General features: G+C 41.8%; 1 protein-coding gene across 3 annotated transcripts in view; it reads left to right on the top strand.

Annotated features, from left to right (window-relative positions):
• sema5a (sema domain, seven thrombospondin repeats (type 1 and type 1-like), transmembrane domain (TM) and short cytoplasmic domain, (semaphorin) 5A) overlaps positions 1-17492 on the top strand; it is a 119638-nt gene that overhangs the window by 51476 nt on the left and 50670 nt on the right. For all 3 annotated transcript variants that reach the window (XR_011603285.1, XR_011603284.1, XM_070985954.1), the window contains exons 5-9: positions 2616-2678; positions 5942-6040; positions 11629-11842; positions 13092-13377; positions 15496-15631. Coding sequence is in view for 1 of the 3 variants with exons in the window: in XM_070985954.1 (XP_070842055.1) it covers positions 2616-2678; positions 5942-6040; positions 11629-11842; positions 13092-13377; positions 15496-15631 (798 nt within the window). In the remaining 2 variants the exon portion in view is untranslated. The remainder of the gene's footprint in view (positions 1-2615; positions 2679-5941; positions 6041-11628; positions 11843-13091; positions 13378-15495; positions 15632-17492) is intronic.

The following is a 17492-nucleotide window of genomic DNA, read 5'->3' as shown; positions in this document are numbered from 1 at the left end:
TTCAGGTGTGCTCACTTTCAGTTTTACCTCCAAATGAAATTGCTTTAAAAATCTGGACAAACTTTTGGTCCAATCATGTTTTTTTTTCCCCCCATCAGACTTTGTTTTAGTGGTTGTTCCCAGATTGTTCTCATTACTTTGGTTGGCAGAATGTTATCATACCCAATGAAAATGATGACCAAAACCAAGAAAAGAAATAGTTGTAATAAACCATACTTATTCTCTAATAGTCGTATATCTCTTTCATTTCCACAACATCCAATGGATACTTTTATCCAAAGATGATTAGAGTGCCATGATTGATTTTGTTTTGCTCTTTTGGACCAAATCACCACCATATGCTGCTCCCTAAATGTAATCCACGTCCTCTCTTGTTCTCTCATCGACTTTGTTTCCCCGCTAAGTCTCTATTTCAGTTTCTTCTTGGTGACAAAGAAATATAAAACAGATCTTTGTAACAGCTTCTTCTGATAAAGCCAAGAATTATTGTTTCACACCAGCACTTTCCAGACATATTTCCATTCAAGACAGCTTCATCATAGGAGCACAGTGGCTGAACAATAGCGTGTTAATGAGCTTTTAATGCTTCTTAATGATGCTCGCGCTTGCCTTTCCATGCCTGTGATTCTGCTCTTTACTCCAGACAATCTGAGGCAAGGCAGTCAGATAGTGTGGCTTTAATGGTCAGTGATGCCAGCACATCCCCACTTACAGGCTGATGGACATCACCTCCTTCAGTTGGCTAGTCATAAAGTTGATGTCTTAGAGATGTAATGGGAGTATATAGTATTCTGAAAATCTGCTTTAAACTATTTCAGATGATGAGACAGCACATAATCTTCCGGTAATGATAAAAGTAACCACTTTGCTCCCTTTAACGTGATCCCAAGTTGTAATTTTGTATTGTATTATGATTGATTTTTACCCTGAACGTGAGTGAGTAAGGTTTCGGGCCATTAACAGGTTTTCCTCGCCCCATGCGATTAGTGAAAGCACTTTTCAGCGCCCACATTCAACTCCGCTGGGACGCGCCGTGGTGCTGTGTGTGCAGGCTGTGCTGATGTGTGTGGTTTGTGTGTGCGGTGGCAGCACGGCCCAAGAATAGCCTGCTTTGGCCTGGAATGTGAACTGACACACGCATGCACACACACTGAGAAGGGAAAGAGAGCAGCCAGCTCCCATTAATACTCCATATCTTATCCTCCCTGAATAATACCACACACCCCGAGCTCTCTCCTCCCTCTAAGCTCCTTGCTGTTGCTGCCTGTGTGTGCATTTATGCAAGTGTGTACATACGGGGCATTTCTACACCTCCCAAAGGCCAGCGAGGCGGAAAGCAAAGGCCTTGTCATAAAACACACAGAGGAAAACTCCCAGAGCCTTCACAAAGAGGAAATGAAAGAAGTTCTCCTAAGTGCTGAGGGGGGCTCAGCTTTCGTTTCCCCTCTTGTCCTGGCATAAAACGGGTTTGATACCAAGGTGAAATCTAATATTCTCTTTCAGTTAGCGATATTTACTATATTCCCACAGAGAGTGAAGTCCTGCGCCTCTGGCCACTAGCCAGGTTATTACTGCAAGAAAGTTGTACCACCATGGCCAAAAAATAAGGGGAATAGTTTTACTTTTGGAGACTTTTCATGACTTGGCGTTAAGCGTTGTTATTGTGCCAGTTTTTCTGTTCAGTATTCCTCTCTTTGCCAATCATACAGAGCTGGTGGCAGTGACGGGTAATTCTGCATGTCACAACCGTGAGTGTCTTAGTGGCCCGCTGCTGCCCCCGGGCCAACACTCATTTCATGACTAGAGAACGTTTATCAATGAGAAACTCCCCTCCCCCCAGAGGTCACGCTGAAATTAAATGGTAGAAATTGTAGCACGCTGGTGTCTTCACCCTCGGAGGAGACAAGTCGAGGTTTTATCTTCTTATTCCTCTCCCTCCTGTTGTAAAATGTAAAAGGCGTCTCTCTGGTTCTTGCTCACATGTAAATCACATTGACAACCCACTCTGGGGACTCGCGTGTTATGTCTGAAGATCCCTCCTTTTCCCTCACACATAAATCAAATTGGCATTTGGCTCTGCGCACACTTGCCTCTCATTTCTTGAGGTCTGCACTTGGTATGCACCTTAATTGGATTCTATGTTTGTATTTAACATGGCTTATAAACCTACGTGTACTGTAAGTGTGTATGTGTATGTGTGAGTGTGTATATGTGGCACTGAGAGTACAGAGAAAATGTAATGACAGATTCATTTGCTGTTCACTTCTGTTTTAATTCATTCCTCCCACTCAAATTAAAGAATAGTCATAAGCCAGAAATCGGTGACTGAGCCAGCGTTTCAAACTCATCGCAGGATTGATTTCTGTTACATTTGTTTTCATGTCTTCTGTGGCATTGTTATTGCCGGGCTATCTCAGACATCAAGTCCACAGACATCAAATTGACTTCAAAAAGGTGGGGATTTTGCCACAGTTGAGAGCCAGGCATTGTTTTGTTTGGGTTCCCTGAGTGGCTTTCAAAGTGCTTCATGGTGACATGGCGCCAAATGCTTCTGATGTTTGCTTCTTCTTGATGGTTTATTGAGAGCTTTGTGCCATTTTTCTCTCTCTCTGCAGGAGGCTGAGTGGCACTGCGATGAGTTCACCAAGGGAGCCTGCTTTAGCCGTGGAAAATCTGAGGTCAGTATAAGTGATGCCTTAGCATTTGAAATGTCACACTGTTTTATTGCTTTATCAAACCCTTGTCACTTTGCTGGGAAAAACAAGTCTTAGTATTGGCATTGTAAAAAAAAAAAAAAAAACATCTTGTCCTCTGTAAAAGATGGACTCCATGAATTGGGTACATGGTTGCACTCAGCAGCTAACTAAACTTATTAGATTTAATAAAAAGAGACCATAGATACTACACTTACCAAAATGCAACTCAGTATAATCTCTAGACCCTGTTTCTAATGCAAGAGACTGCAGCCATGCTATCAGCTCTGTGAGGCTGCACTTAGCCGAACCTTAGCTTCGAGGCAAATGCTAACGTCACTTTGCTAACATTCTCACAATGTTAGTGCTAACGTGCTGATGCTTAACAGGTATAATGTTCAACATTACAGTTTGGTGTGTAGCAAGCTAAAATGTATTAATTAGCACTGAACACAGTGCTGCTGAGGATGATGGGAATTAGATTTGTAGGTCATAAGCCAAAGTTCTGGACAAATTGGACAAAAGAGACAAGACTGAACAACCCACGACCAACATAGCCATTCCTCCAGCCATGCTGCTAACGTGGCTAAAAGCTTAAAGATACGATATGTATGTAAAATACATATCTTTTTCCACAAAAAGTTATCTTATTAAAAATCCTTAGAAAGACATCAACTGGAGGGGGACGAACAACCCAAGAAAACCTTGATGACACCAAGGATTGTCTTCTCAGAGTTGACAAATCTCCTTCCGGAGTCGTGGAAGACAATTCATAAACTGACATCGATGTGTGAAATGACTAACTAGGAAGAAAACCTCCACTGCAGCTGAACACTTTTCTAAATTGCAAAGCTGCAGCCTCCACAACAGCTGATGATTGTTCAACATTTCCCTGTGGGTTTGGTTATCTACAAAAATAACACATTGGTGAATGCTGTTTACCAGTTGAACTGAAGGCCCCAGATGTCAGACTTTCCCACCAGTGCATCACTGGGGCACAATGGTTGGAGAAAATCAAATTTTCTAGAGGCAGAAATCACAGATCTCCCTTCAGAGAACACATCACATCAATCAAATTACTCACTGAAATAAAAGAAGGCGAGTAATGATGAAACATATTGACATAAGACTGAAAGCAACATTGAACTCTTTATTAAGCTTTAACATATACACTCAATGGGAATCCCTGCTTTGTATGTGGGATTGCCTTCAAACAGGATCTAAATCATCTTGTTGTGAAGTAAAAAGCTCTCCCAACCTCAGCTTAACTCTTATTTGTAGACCTTGCACAAAGGGAGATCCTGATGTTTTTGTAGTTTCTCTTTGTGCAAAAGTGTATGTTTTTGTATGTGGTTAGCTGCCATAGCCTTCTTCCAAACAGCTGGTTAAGAGCTGCACTTGACTTGTAGGTGGACTACCCAGCCCTGATCCCTGTCTGTGTGTGTATGTGTGTGCACCGCTGTGTATTTATCCTCCTGTGAAAGGTGGTTAGGGACCCATAATAGGCATGCATGGGCTGGCCAGCACAAGATAGCTGTTGTGAATTACAGACTAAAGCTACCTCAGTCCTTGAGAGTCGCTGCTGTCTGAGAGAGTGGAATTGTTTTGCTCACTGTTCCCTTCTGAGGATCAGCTCCTGTGATGTACACCAAGAATAGCATTAAAAGACTTCATTCTCCCATCGTTGACAGGGCTTTCGATGGTTTATTACCTAACTCAGCGCGCAGCAATATACCATCGCTTAAGCTATTACACAGATACCATGCCTGTGCTTTGAGTGAATTTACAAGTGATTGTATTTTTTTTTCTTAATACGTGTCCGCTCTTCTCTTGTGTATTTGATTTATTTCAGCGAGGAGAAGAAAGGAGAGTTAAATTGACTTGACAGGACTTGATTGCTGCCTCTGTTTTGTTTTATAATGTGAGAGCCAAGTATAACAGCTTCTGTATTACAGTACAGACGTGGAACATTTGTCAGGAAGTTTTCATAAACAAGTCAAGACTGCGAGGCTGGGCAAATATTAAATATGCCGTTATTTACCGTAGAAACAAACTGCACAGAAGAATTGAATTATGCAGAACCCACACAGCCCACCCCCACCCCTGCGCCCCAGCACGCACATACACACCAGCATACAGTACACAACGAGTTGTGCAAACAGCACAGATATATAGGCACTCATAACAAGTCTTACTGCACACACATGCACACATACTTAGGCTGTGCTTAGCACCAGGAAACGAGTTGTTTTATGAGTCAACCTCCATCTTGATAGGGGGAAATAAAAGCCCTTCCCCTCCTTCCTTCCACCATCTCTCCTACGGTGCCCTCCACTCCTAAATCAGACCCTTGAAAGGGGGAGAAGGGGGAGGAGAGGTCGCCCTGGGCACCTCAAGTGGCTCAGACAATAGCAGATTTACAAGGTTTTAAATTTCTACGAGGAGCCCTCACCAACCCAGCCGTAGCCCCTTTCGGATGGCAGGGACCCTATGAGTTTATTACCTTGTCCTAGGACAAAAACAAATGCAGCTCTCTGATGTGAATACTGACTGCTCCTGTTGTTACATTTTCAGAGTTTTTGTTGATGGAAATCCTCAGCAAGGCTTCATGAGAGCCTGACAGCAATATTGCAAGTTCACGGCGTTCAGCGACAATCAGTCATTCAATCAATCATTCACTCCACCTGTCCCGCTTTATTTGTCGTGCGCTCTTAACCAAGTGCTGAGTGGTTTGCTAGAAACCCAGGCCAAAACCTCAGGGGAGGAGCACGCCAAGAAAAGAGTGGTGTGTGTGTGCATGTGCCATCATTTAGGGAAAAATGACTTGGATTGAATAATGCAGAGAGAAACTTGCTTGAATGAAGCATGGGAGAGGCCACACTTTCATTCCACTTTTTGACTAGCCAACAAAGCCCAGGCAATTTTCTCAACTAATCCTAAGTGGTCCTCTCCCAAGCCCGCTGCATTTATCTGTTCTCCACCTCATTCAGATCCCTCTCCAAATCTGGTCCCTGTTGAATTAAGATGTGACATGGCTAAGCCGTGTGGGCATTAGCCTTGATTTGACTCTGTCAAGCTTGGCCACGTTTTAGAGTAGCCCTCCCGCAGTTGCAGGTGTTTGTCTCATTTATTGGCATAAAGTGTAATTTTGCCTCTCTGCCTAATGCTGCTGCTTGTCAATGGATAGATAATGATGCTGCTGCTAGCTGCTAACTGTGATATGTGTGTTTGCTGGGGTGTTTCCACAGGAGGAGTGCCAGAACTACATCAGGGTGCTGCTGGTGAATGGAAACAGGCTGTTTACCTGTGGAACCAATGCCTTCACCCCCATCTGCACCAACCGAACGGTATGAACAACAGCATTAGCTTAACAATGCTAATTATTCTGAACCCAACTAAGGCTTCTTTTTCTATTTAGATTAACATGTCAAATCCCTCTGGTCCAAGTCAGCAAGTCACTTTGCATATTAATGTGGGGGAGACTCTTGAGGGCCAGCTACTAACAAAAGCTGGTGGTCAAACTAGCACTACTGCTAGTAAGCTAATCTACTAGCAATTTTGCTGCTGGACTAGCAAACTATTAGTACAATTAAACCACACTGGCTTTGGGTTTAACTATGCTGTAAGGATATATTTCAGTTGGAAATGATATTGGTAAAATTCATCCTCTTACACATGAAAAGGCTAATTCATAAGCAGTAATATTAGCCTTTCTCTGGTCAGTACACTCATGGGTCTTTGGATACAGACTAACTTGGTGTGGTGTAATTATTAGCTTGGTGTGGTGTAATTGTTAGCTTGTAGTAGCTAATGTAAGCTAACTCTCACTGACCTGAGTTCACATTCAGATCACAGTGATAAGGTACTGCTTAGTCAAAACTAAATATATGACACAGAATAAAGAAACCAACTGGGAAGTTTTTTGCCTGTAGAGAGTTTGACCAATCTTCAGTGATGTTATTCTTCACTGATTAGCTTCGTTCAGGCTTCTTTGAAGGCAATGGAAAACAAGCTTTTCTGAGGCATTGAACTGTGTTGGTCAGTGATGTGACCCTCATCTTGTAGCTCATACCAATCCTTATCCACATTAAGGCTGGACAATTTGTTAAAGTTTTCCCACCAGCCACCGGCAGCAACATCAGGTGATTGCCAATATATTCACACTGGTGATTTGTCCATGTGTCACATTTGTTTGCCAGTGCTTACTAAGAATCTATTAAAGAGCACCTGCTTCCCCGGGAACACATCTTAATAAGTCATTATGCTCGAATAAAAGTGATATTTCAGGCTTGCTAACATTGATAACATTGCAAATATGAAAACTGAAGTGTTATTGATTGAACTGACAACATCAGATGGAAAGGTCAAGGTTGATCAGCGCATTTAATCAAGGTGTGATTGAGGCGTGATGTTGCTATTGCAGAATTTACTGTATTCGCTCTTGTGGCTGTTCTCGCCTCCTTTGTTGTGCAGTCAGGGATGCAGACTAATTATAAGATGAATCTTATTAAGCTTGCTTATTTAAGAAGTCCCGCTACCTCAAACTTGTTAAACGCTGAAATCAAAATATTGCCTTAAGCTCATTACTCCAAATAATCATAGCCTTTGGCCTACAAGTAAACATTTCCTTGTCTCATCTGAGCTGCTTTGCCCTTCTTCGGCAGTCATTGCAGTTACTTAGCTTCTATTTTTTGTAGCAAATCATGCTGTCTTTTCTTCCTCTATATTTAATTCTAGTGTGCTGCAATGTTTTCTCTCTCTTATGCTCCTGCAAATTCCTCCTAGCTTTTAATCCCATGTTTTAAAAGGCGGTTTAGTCAGACTTTTCAGTTTCGGTTGCTCGAGAGTGCCACAAGGCTCTTGGATTTTTTTCTGCATTAACCACCTGTTGGTAACTTTCTGCCACCCTCTTATTTTTTATTACAAAACCATACTGTGATAATAACCATGTTTCTCAGTAAGTGAAATCTCAGCCAAAAAACCTTTTTTATCCACTAATATTGTTGTTGACAAGTGCCCACGGAAATTAAGTATAGACCAACATTTGAAATGTCAGGGTATTGTGCTTACCTGAGAACTTATCAAATATCTCTCGTCTACTTTGTGAGATTTCAGAGGAGGAGGCGGCAGGAGTTTACTATTATGATGACATTTGTTTTTGTCCAAAAGCACTGCATCCAAAGGTCATGGGCTCATAATGACTGTTTACTGCTGCGAAAAAACATATAGTTGAAATGTCATGACATTATTATAGCGGTATTTCATCAGGCGCTGTCATATTTACCCACTGAACGTCCGTTAATGTGAAACAATGGTTGGTCACAGCAACAGCAATGGAATCACGCTCTGACAGATTTACTATCAGCTGTGATGGATGAACAGAGAAGGAGCAGAATACTTTATTAGTTTAATAAGTGCTCGGAGGTGATAGATTAAACAGCTGTTAATTTCTCTGACTTTCAGCCATGCTGCATCTGATGATGGCAGTGATGATGGTGATAATGACAGTGATCATGGCAATGGGAGAAATTTTTTTTTTTTTTCTTAGAGGGGAGGGACCTTATGTTTAATAAGTCGTTAACAAGAGTAGAAGCCAGGCCAATGTCTTCTCATAAAGGCATAAAAAAAGAGATTTTCAACCATTTAACAGATTTCTTATCATTTCAAGAGGATAGTGTATCAATATTGTCTTTCATCACAGAGTACTGTGTTTGGACTTGTGGATTAAGTGTTTTGCCAATAACAAAAAAATAATTAAATACATTTCTTTGGGCCAGTATTGTTGGAAAAGCAAAGTCTTCAGAGACGGTTTAAAGTAATGGCATTTGGCTCTGCCTTCAAGTCAATGAATCTTGTAATGTCTTACAATTATAATTCAGAGTAAGGACAATTATACATTAAAGAGGCCATTAAAGACCTGCAATTTCCATGCATTCTTAAACTTAAAAGTGGCTTGTGGGATAAAATCAAAGCCAAATTTTAAAAGAACCTTCCTGTAATTGTTGGGTCAAATTTAGCGTATTTCAATGGCAAACTCTGTATTGATTTCTGTAATAGTCTACGGTAACTGATGACCCTATTCAAATTAACAACACTGTTTGCATTAGAGACTATATTAACCTGTTCTGAAGATTGAAACTAATGTCATGTCTGCAGATAAATGTGAAGCTGCAGCTGACTAGCTTAGCTCGCCCATCTGTGTTCAATACATACAAAAATAGTGCAAAAACTGTAAGTTGCCCATTATTGACTTCTTGGAGTCTTCACTGGTTGCCTGGCAAGTTCACGGTGAACAAGACGTCTGTGTTCATTAGTAAGTTTTAATGGTGCTGGTAGGCCGATTCTTTCCTTCCTCACCTCTGAACTGGACCAGGTTTGCCGCCTTCTCCCATTTTCAGTCTTAATGCGAAAATAAACCAATCAGCCACTGGCTAGCGTCATATTTAGCGTGCAGACATGAGTGTGGTATCTATCCTCTCGTCTAACCCACAGCAAGACAAGTTAGATGTGTATTTCTCAAAACTATTGCCATAATAATGATATCAGTGCTGCTCATAATAACTCTGGGTATGTGGTGATACCTAAGGTGGTTATTAAAAAGATAATGGAAGCCGTTGCATTGAAAGAGGCAAATTGTGTTCATGTGTTCCCAAACTGGTGAACCTCACTCCATCCTTGCTCCATCATGATACCACCTGTTACCAATGAACCTGTTTACCTGTGGAATGTTCTAAACAGGTGTTTTTGGAGCATTCTACAACTCTCCCAGTCTTTAGTTGCTCCTGACCCAACTTGTTTGAAATCTGTTGCTCCATCAAATACAGAATTGAGCATCTATTTACAAAAATCAAAGTTGAGGAGGTAAAACATTAAATATATTATCTTTGTACCGTTTTCAAGTGAGTGTGTGTGAAAAAGGATTAGCAAATTATCACGTTCTGTATTATTTATGTTTCACAGAGCATCCCACTTTTTTTGTGGAACTGGGGTTGTTACTTGTGACAGCAAGTTGATGACAGTGAGGCTGAGCATGAGAAGTTCGTTGGAGACAAAGAAGTTGCACAAAGCAATAGAATTTATTCTGACAACTCTTTCACTCTGTTCACACTTGTGACATAGCTGCTGGGATGTGTCGTGCTTATAAAAAGCTTCTGGCTACATTTCCTGTCATAGTGGGCACTTAAATATTCTCTCAATAGCCACAGTAGTGTCTCAGTAGCACCGTACATAGCATCCAACTGGCTCTCACAGCAGTCTGTCGAAACTGTGAGCTGCCTCTTACTGAAAAAGTCTCTATCAGAGGCATTCAGAGTCACTTCAGTGTCCCACTCGCACAGCTACTGGGTGCACTATAGAGACGACTTTCACTCCTCCTCCTAAAAATGCAACGGATGCACTGCAGTCTATCTATTTATCACTCATCCTCTTGTTTTTCTAAATGACCCAATTGACCTAAGAGCAGCTATTCCAGCCCACAGAATGAGTTCCATCAATACCAGGCTTTCATCTCTGGCTGGAAGAGCTCAGACAGGACTGCTCTGTTTTGTTGTGGTTTTGGTGGAGCAGAGGTGGCAGGAGTTAACAGAACCCTTGATCCAAATCGACCAACTCGGGAAATTGGCTAAAGAAGTCGCCTGTTTTCCAACTCATGCACTGAATGGAGGCTGCCTCCTGAGTGGAAAAGCTGTCCGCAGATTATTCAGTCAGTGAAAATGTGAAAATGCAAAAGGAGGGATTGAGCTGTGAACCCTTCAAGACCGGAGGTTCTCCGCAACCAGCCAGGAGTTAAAACTGCGCAACCCTGATTGATGGAAAAGTAATTGCAAATCATTTTAATTATCATTTGTGGATTTCAAAACCTGAGATTAGTTCAATCTTTCTACTTTGTGTCATGCATTTGCCCTCAGAACTTAGATGAACTTGGATGGAAGCACAAACCATGAGCTAATCCCCGTATACTGTGTTTACTTTTGCACCATAAAATATAATTACATCTTGGATTTAAAAAATGCATTACTCCTTCTTGGTATTCAAGGCTCAGTCAGTCAGTGAGCTATGGCTTGTACATATATATATGTGTATATTTTAACTAGGAACCAGTGCAGTGTGTCAGGGCTAAGCCAGGGTCATGCTATAAAGTATTTTTAAAAAGCAGGGAGCCGGATTTGGCCTCATATTCAAAGGCAGACTGTGAGGGAAGACTGCATCTCACATCAAGCCTCTTTTGAACTCAGAGAGGCTGCTCAAAGATGTGGTGTAATAATGTTATAACCAGACAAACAGCTGGTTGTCCTGTAGAGACATCAGAAAGCAAACCAAGGAAACACTGCAGCCGGGTTTAAGTTTATTTAAGAAGCCACTTTTTGAAATTCTGTTACTTTCTTGACAGGTGGTTTCTTAACTTTAGACTTAAAGCAGCTGCTCTTATTGTGTGTTTTATGCCGCTAATGATTCCAAATACATTCTCTGATTATGTTTCCTGCTACTGAAGGGTTTGCTCATATATATCCTTGTGTGTTTCTCAGTAGATGTAAACCAAACAAAACATAATGAGATGAAGTTGTTTTTTTGGGGGTTTTTTTTGCCGGCACCATTTGCATATTGGCAGGAACAAACAAAACATTACCATCCAATCCGGTTTGCATTTTAATGTTGCCCTTTGATACTTTGTCCTATGTTTTTTATGCAGGTTTTTTTTTTTTTTTTTTTTTTGAGTGATCCATTATTTAGAAATAAGAAGAAAATGCACATTACTCCCAAGCATATTGCGTGTTATTGTTTTCATTTCTTTAACTCAAGGGGTACTCCTGTTATAAGCAATCAAAATCATTTTCTTGGCAGCGTCTGCTTCCTGTCAATGCCCATTTTTCCGCTATCCATTATAAACCTGCCACTTTCGTCCTCTACCTTGTCGTCTTCTTTCTCTATATTGCAGCTGACAAATTTGACAGAGATTCATGATCAGATCAGCGGGATGGCTCGGTGTCCTTACAACCCCCTCCACAACTCCACTGCCCTCATCACCTCCAGCGGGGAGCTCTACGCCGCCACAGCCATGGACTTCTCCGGGCGAGACCCCGCCATCTACCGCAGCCTGGGCGGCCTGCCACCGCTGCGCACTGCCCAGTACAACTCCAAGTGGCTGAACGGTACGGGGCAAAGTTTGGGGTCCAGACCAGAGACATTACAGTTTATGTAAATGTGTGTGAAAATCGTTACATAAAGATAAATGTGCATTTTTAACAAAAAGAGCTTTTCCCCTGTCACAGATATTGTACATCAGCACTGCAGCTGGTGGGGATTCAGTGTTTTGCTCAAAGAAACAGAAGCATGGCAGGTGTTTATCTAACACAGGAGTTGGAATCTGTCTGTCTTGTTTGAAGTATTGTATTTCCACTCAAGTCACCGCTGTGCTGCACTAAGAAGTGTACTGAAAGAGAAGAGCCTCTTTATCATTGTTCTGACACCTGTCAGCTAAAACAATTATTTTTAAAGTTACTAAGCAACTACAGTTTTGCTGAGTTTCTTTGAGGAACATGAAATTGTGAATTTTTCAGAAATCGATGCGTCCCCCCCCCCCCCCCCCCCCCGAAAGCTCAGACCCACTTCAAGCGCGAATCTCCACAGTGCAGATTGGAGAACTTCAGACAGCTTAAGGTGTCCAGCCTACAGAGGAGCAGGTCAATCAGTATCTTGTCAGCAAGTGACTTTTATCTGATTCACATTTAAGCTAAATTGAAAAAATAAATTAAAAGCCACCACATACGTCGCTTCGCTGAAACCCTCTGGGAACAGGTTTAATAACTAATTTTATGGCGAATTGATTTTCCTCCTCTGTCTCCCCCTACACTGCCCTCCAAAGGTGCAGAGGAGAAAAGGGTTGAAATGAGGAGGAGGGGGAACACTTTCATTTAAAGATGAATTAAATCACTGTCAGCAAGAATAAAGTGTGCGGTTAGATCCAATAATGTCATACATAAAGATGAATGCCATAGCTGTGACAGTGTCGTGGAGGTCGCGTGTTTCAGATAGGGTGAGAGCTATTACGCTACACCTGTTTTGGTCATTTCTCATCCTAACCTTTAAGTTTGCGGAGTGAAAAATGAGTTTTCTTATTACAACACAATGCCATTAATAACATGGCCTGTAGTTATTAATCCTGATCACCTGCTGTTGTGTGGGCCTCATGCTCACACACACTGCGAGTCAATCAGTCATAGCACATACCCAGTCGCTCTCCCACTCCCTCTCACTCCCACAGCCTTAAATATTGTTCTTTTGGTATTTCGTCTTCCTCTCTCTGCACTTCATCTTTCTCTGAGCTTACTTCACTTTTTCCTTCCATGTCCTCATTCTCCCCCTCACTCTCCTTGCCTCTTGTTACCTCTGTTTTAACAGAACCGAACTTCGTCTCCTCCTATGATATCGGCAACTTCACCTACTTTTTCTTCCGGGAAAACGCGGTGGAGCACGATTGTGGCCGGACGGTGTTTTCCCGCGCAGGACGCGTCTGTAAGAACGACATCGGCGGGCGCTTCCTCCTGGAGGACACGTGGACCACCTTCATGAAGGCCAGGCTGAACTGCTCCCGACCAGGAGAAATCCCTTTCAACTACAACGAGCTGCAGGGAACGTTTTACCTGCCTGAGCTGGAGCTACTCTACGGCATTTTCACCACCAACGTGTGAGTAACTTGAGATTTGACAGACAAATACCTTTCTGCCTTCATAGCAAAATGTATGACATGGATCAAACAAAATTTACATCCCCAATCGATTGTTGGCTAAACCCAGACGCTCGTAGATACTGTCAAGCTTCTAATCTCGCGCGACATAAAGCTAACAATATATTATAGTTAGTTACAATAATATATTCACATAGATAAAATTCTGACTGATTTTTGAAGCAATTGGTCTTTGATTTCCGAGAGTGGTGGACAAACACACATTTGTAGCCAATAACCATCAATTTTGCCTGCTGAAATGGCAACACCACTAGCTAGCAAATTAAGCTAACATTAGCGCCATGAATGGATTGAAAATGCTGTTTCCAACTGATGTTTTAGAGAGCTTGAGGGCTACATATAGGTAGCTAAGAAGAAATGTTGATGTTCATGGTCCATGAAGAGATAAAGAACAAGCGTTGTTCTTGTATTTCAGTGTAGACCAGTGCAGTCCCAGTATGATAAGAGTCTGGTCTAATGTTTTTCCTCCCGTCCATCTGACACATTCCTGGTTAGCTGCACAGCTTAAATACTAGAATAAGCAGACAGAGGTTTGATTTCTGCTTTTTTGTTTGTATTTTTAGACAGTACGTTTCTATTTTAATTTTACATCCAGTATGTTATTAGTTATTCAACAAACACATTTCAGTTTTTCATTTGCGAAATTTGTGAGTTGACAAATTGCTTTTCTTTTGTGCAACAAGCCATTTGTTTGCAAATTTTTCACAAATTGTTCTGCTTCCCCCGAAGTCCTTCTTATTTTTTTTTATCTTGCATTGTAATTTGTATGCGATTCCTTGGAAAGAAGTGCAGCCTTTATAAATAATCAGATTAAGTCCAATTATCAGGTTGCTTGATTAAAAGTTAAAGTCTTTTAAAGTTGTTTCCCACAATCACCCGAGGTTGTTTGATAGTACGTATAATTTGCATTGGGATGGGGGATGAACCAAAGTGAGATCCAGCTTACAGCATCTCGAGATCAGATGAAAAATACCGACACGGTTTTTCTTTTATTCTTTGCTGTTTTTGACGCTCCCACAGAAAAGCTTCATGTATAATTCAGAGTGTTTTCAGCATCACATTGTCATTTGTGTAAACAGACACACTTCGACTGCATTTGCATCGACTGAGCGTGTGACCTTTTGTATCGCGCATGCAGTGTATAAAATTGAGTGATATATGACAATGATGTTTACATGGCATGTTTACAAGTGCATCTCAAATTGAATTTCCAGTAGAAATCTCCTCCCACAAACACTCAAACCAGCCTACAAACAGGATCACTCATTCTGGTACCATCTGATCATGTTTAAATCCTGTGAAAGAAGCTTATCGTGTATTAAACGTGCGCACTCTATCATGCACACGGGGGATGTAAGAGATGAGATGCATCCATGGATGAAAACTAATATTTTTTGTTTTCCCAAACACCCCTTCGTCTTTTTTTGTCATTTTTTAACCTTCTCGTACACACATGCATACACACACACACACACACATGGACCATTATTAAAAGCTGAGTAATCTATTCTTTATGGCCAATGCCTTCACATTGCTGAAAAAGAAGTCTTTTGAAGGGTATTGGAAACATTTCCCCCTGCAGGCACAGAGTTTAATGAACAGCCGCATTGGATTATAATTCACACCGCCCAAGTCTCACAGTTTGAGTTGAGAGTTAATACTCTCATTCTTTACTTTCTCTTCGGAGGGAGGAGACTGCTACTTGTTGAAACTGACAGCTTAAAAAGTCAAAGCTGTATTTCAGGCACTAGATCTGTACAGTTAATCAGACAAGCCGAACAGCTTAATGCTTAATTGTGTCCTATTGCTGGATTTATAATCCAATAATGACGATCACTTACAGCGACGTCTGCGTCTGTCCGTCCGCCGTTTGATTTGTATTGTTGGGTGAGAGCAATGCAAACATACAGAGGTCAGCCTTTTAAATACCAACAAAATCTGAACTGTTTTCTTCTAGTGCCATGGTGTCCTTTTCTAATTCTCTTCTCTCTGTTTCCCTTCTCTCTGACCTTTTGTTGGGTCTTTCTTCCATTTATTTTTTTTGTTCCTGTCATTCAGAAACAGCATTGCTGCATCCGCGGTGTGTGCCTTCAATCTCAGTGCCATCTCACAGGTTTTCAATGGGCCCTTCAAGTATCAGGAGAACTCCCGGTCAGCATGGCTGCCCTACCCCAACCCCAACCCAGACTTTCAGGTAACAAAGCTGTAGAGGAGTTTTGTTTTGTTTTGTTTTGTTTTGTTTTGTTTTGTTTTGTTTTGTTTTGTTTTGTTTTGTTTTGTTTTGTTTTGTTTTGTTTTGTTTTGTTTTGAATAGTTTTTTTGGATTCGGACAGAGACACCACAAAGACAGGAACAAGACAAAGAGCCACCCACAGCCATGCTAACAGCTCTGTTAGGCAGTAGAGTGCCTAGAGCTACATGGTAATGCCAACACGATAACATGCTCAAATTTTGCTTTCTTTTGCAGATACAATGTTCATCATCCTAGTTTAGCATTTTTGCATGCTACCGTTTGCTCATTAGCACTCACACAAAAGTATTGCTTGAGTACAGAAGCTGATGGCTTCTGGAACGTCCAACCACAGCACAGCGATGAAGGAAAAGTCAACTGCTCAATAAAGTTAATCCAATTCATCCCGAGAGGGACATGAATATCTGTGTTGTTACAAAACTTCATGGCAGAGATATTTCAATCTGGACCAAATCCTGGAACGACCAACACACCAACACTGGCGTCAGTACAGTCAAGCTGCTAGCATGGCTGCAAAAAACATTCACAGAGGCAGTTTAAGAAGTGTGCATGTGAGTTCAGTTAAGAGCTAATCACGAATGATTACTTCTTCATGCTTGAGGTGTTTTCGACCCGACATGCTGTCCAATCAGTCAGACAATTTGTGTGGCTGGGTGCATGCCTAAGGAAACGTATGTACGTGGTGTGTCCTGATAAATCGATGTGTGTGCGCCCTGATGAGTCTGTCTCAGAGACCCAACAAGCTCTTAGCTCTTATTAATTTCCTCTCTCTTTCAATCATCCCCTTTCTCCTCATGAACACACGTGTTACGACCACTCGTTATAAAATCCAGTGATTTTTACAATGGCCCAATCACTCCTTTAAGATGTGTCATAGCCTCAATAGCCTCATTGTGTGAACTGTAGTCCTTCTCTAATAAACTGTCCTTGTTATTCACAAGTGCCACTTTATGTTTATACCCCATCTTAAAACCCCGAGGGGCAAACTGAGTGCAGGGGCAGCTCATCCCGATTTTAGGAACCGCTCTATACTGATGACACAGAGGGAATGTTTTATTAGCAGAAGTGTCTCTCAGTTGTCGCAGGCTTAGCAGATAGCGAGGGAGCTAATCCACGCAGCTCTCTATGAGGGATTGAATTCCCTCTGAGGTTTGGCTGCCAATGGGTGACACACGCCTCACTTCCACACATGTTTCCCATCACGGGCCCTCGATCATGTTTCCGTCAAGCCAGCAGATGTGTGAGCGGTCGCGATGCCTGCTATCAAGAAGTCACACACACATTATCTGCAATGACTTGCTCATGCAGAAAATGTGGTAGCTGGGACGGTTTACGAAGAAATATACGTACACACGAATCTGAAACATCATCTGCATGTCTGAAATTCACCTTCACGAAAACCAATTTCTTCTATCTGTCCGGTGCTGACCACAGATTTATCCTGCTCAGCATATTGTAGCACATCACAGAGAGGTTCCTATATACCATAAGGCTGTGTTCCTCGAGGATAAACCAGGATCAGTTCCTCCTCTCCATCCGCGTCCCTCCACTTAAGCTCCGGCACAATACCTGCTCCTCACTGCTGGACTGATGCACACTCTATCTAGGTTTCAGTGACATCTTCATCAAGCATTTGTCAATGTTGGAGGCTGAGATTTACGAGCACAGGATTTATAGCACTTTTTTTTCCCCGGTCTTTTCTGCACATACACCCACACACCTGTACATGCACGAACATACACCTACGCAAAGACCAGCACCTATAAAAGTCACTGACCACGCACATATGTACTGTAGCCTACAC

This window comes from Chaetodon trifascialis, chromosome 18, assembly GCF_039877785.1.
Source record: "Chaetodon trifascialis isolate fChaTrf1 chromosome 18, fChaTrf1.hap1, whole genome shotgun sequence".
NCBI classification, from domain to species: Eukaryota; Metazoa; Chordata; class Actinopteri; order Chaetodontiformes; family Chaetodontidae; genus Chaetodon; species Chaetodon trifascialis.
The sequence above is the reverse complement of the archived record's forward strand: the minus strand, read 5'-3'. Positions and strand labels throughout refer to the sequence as shown.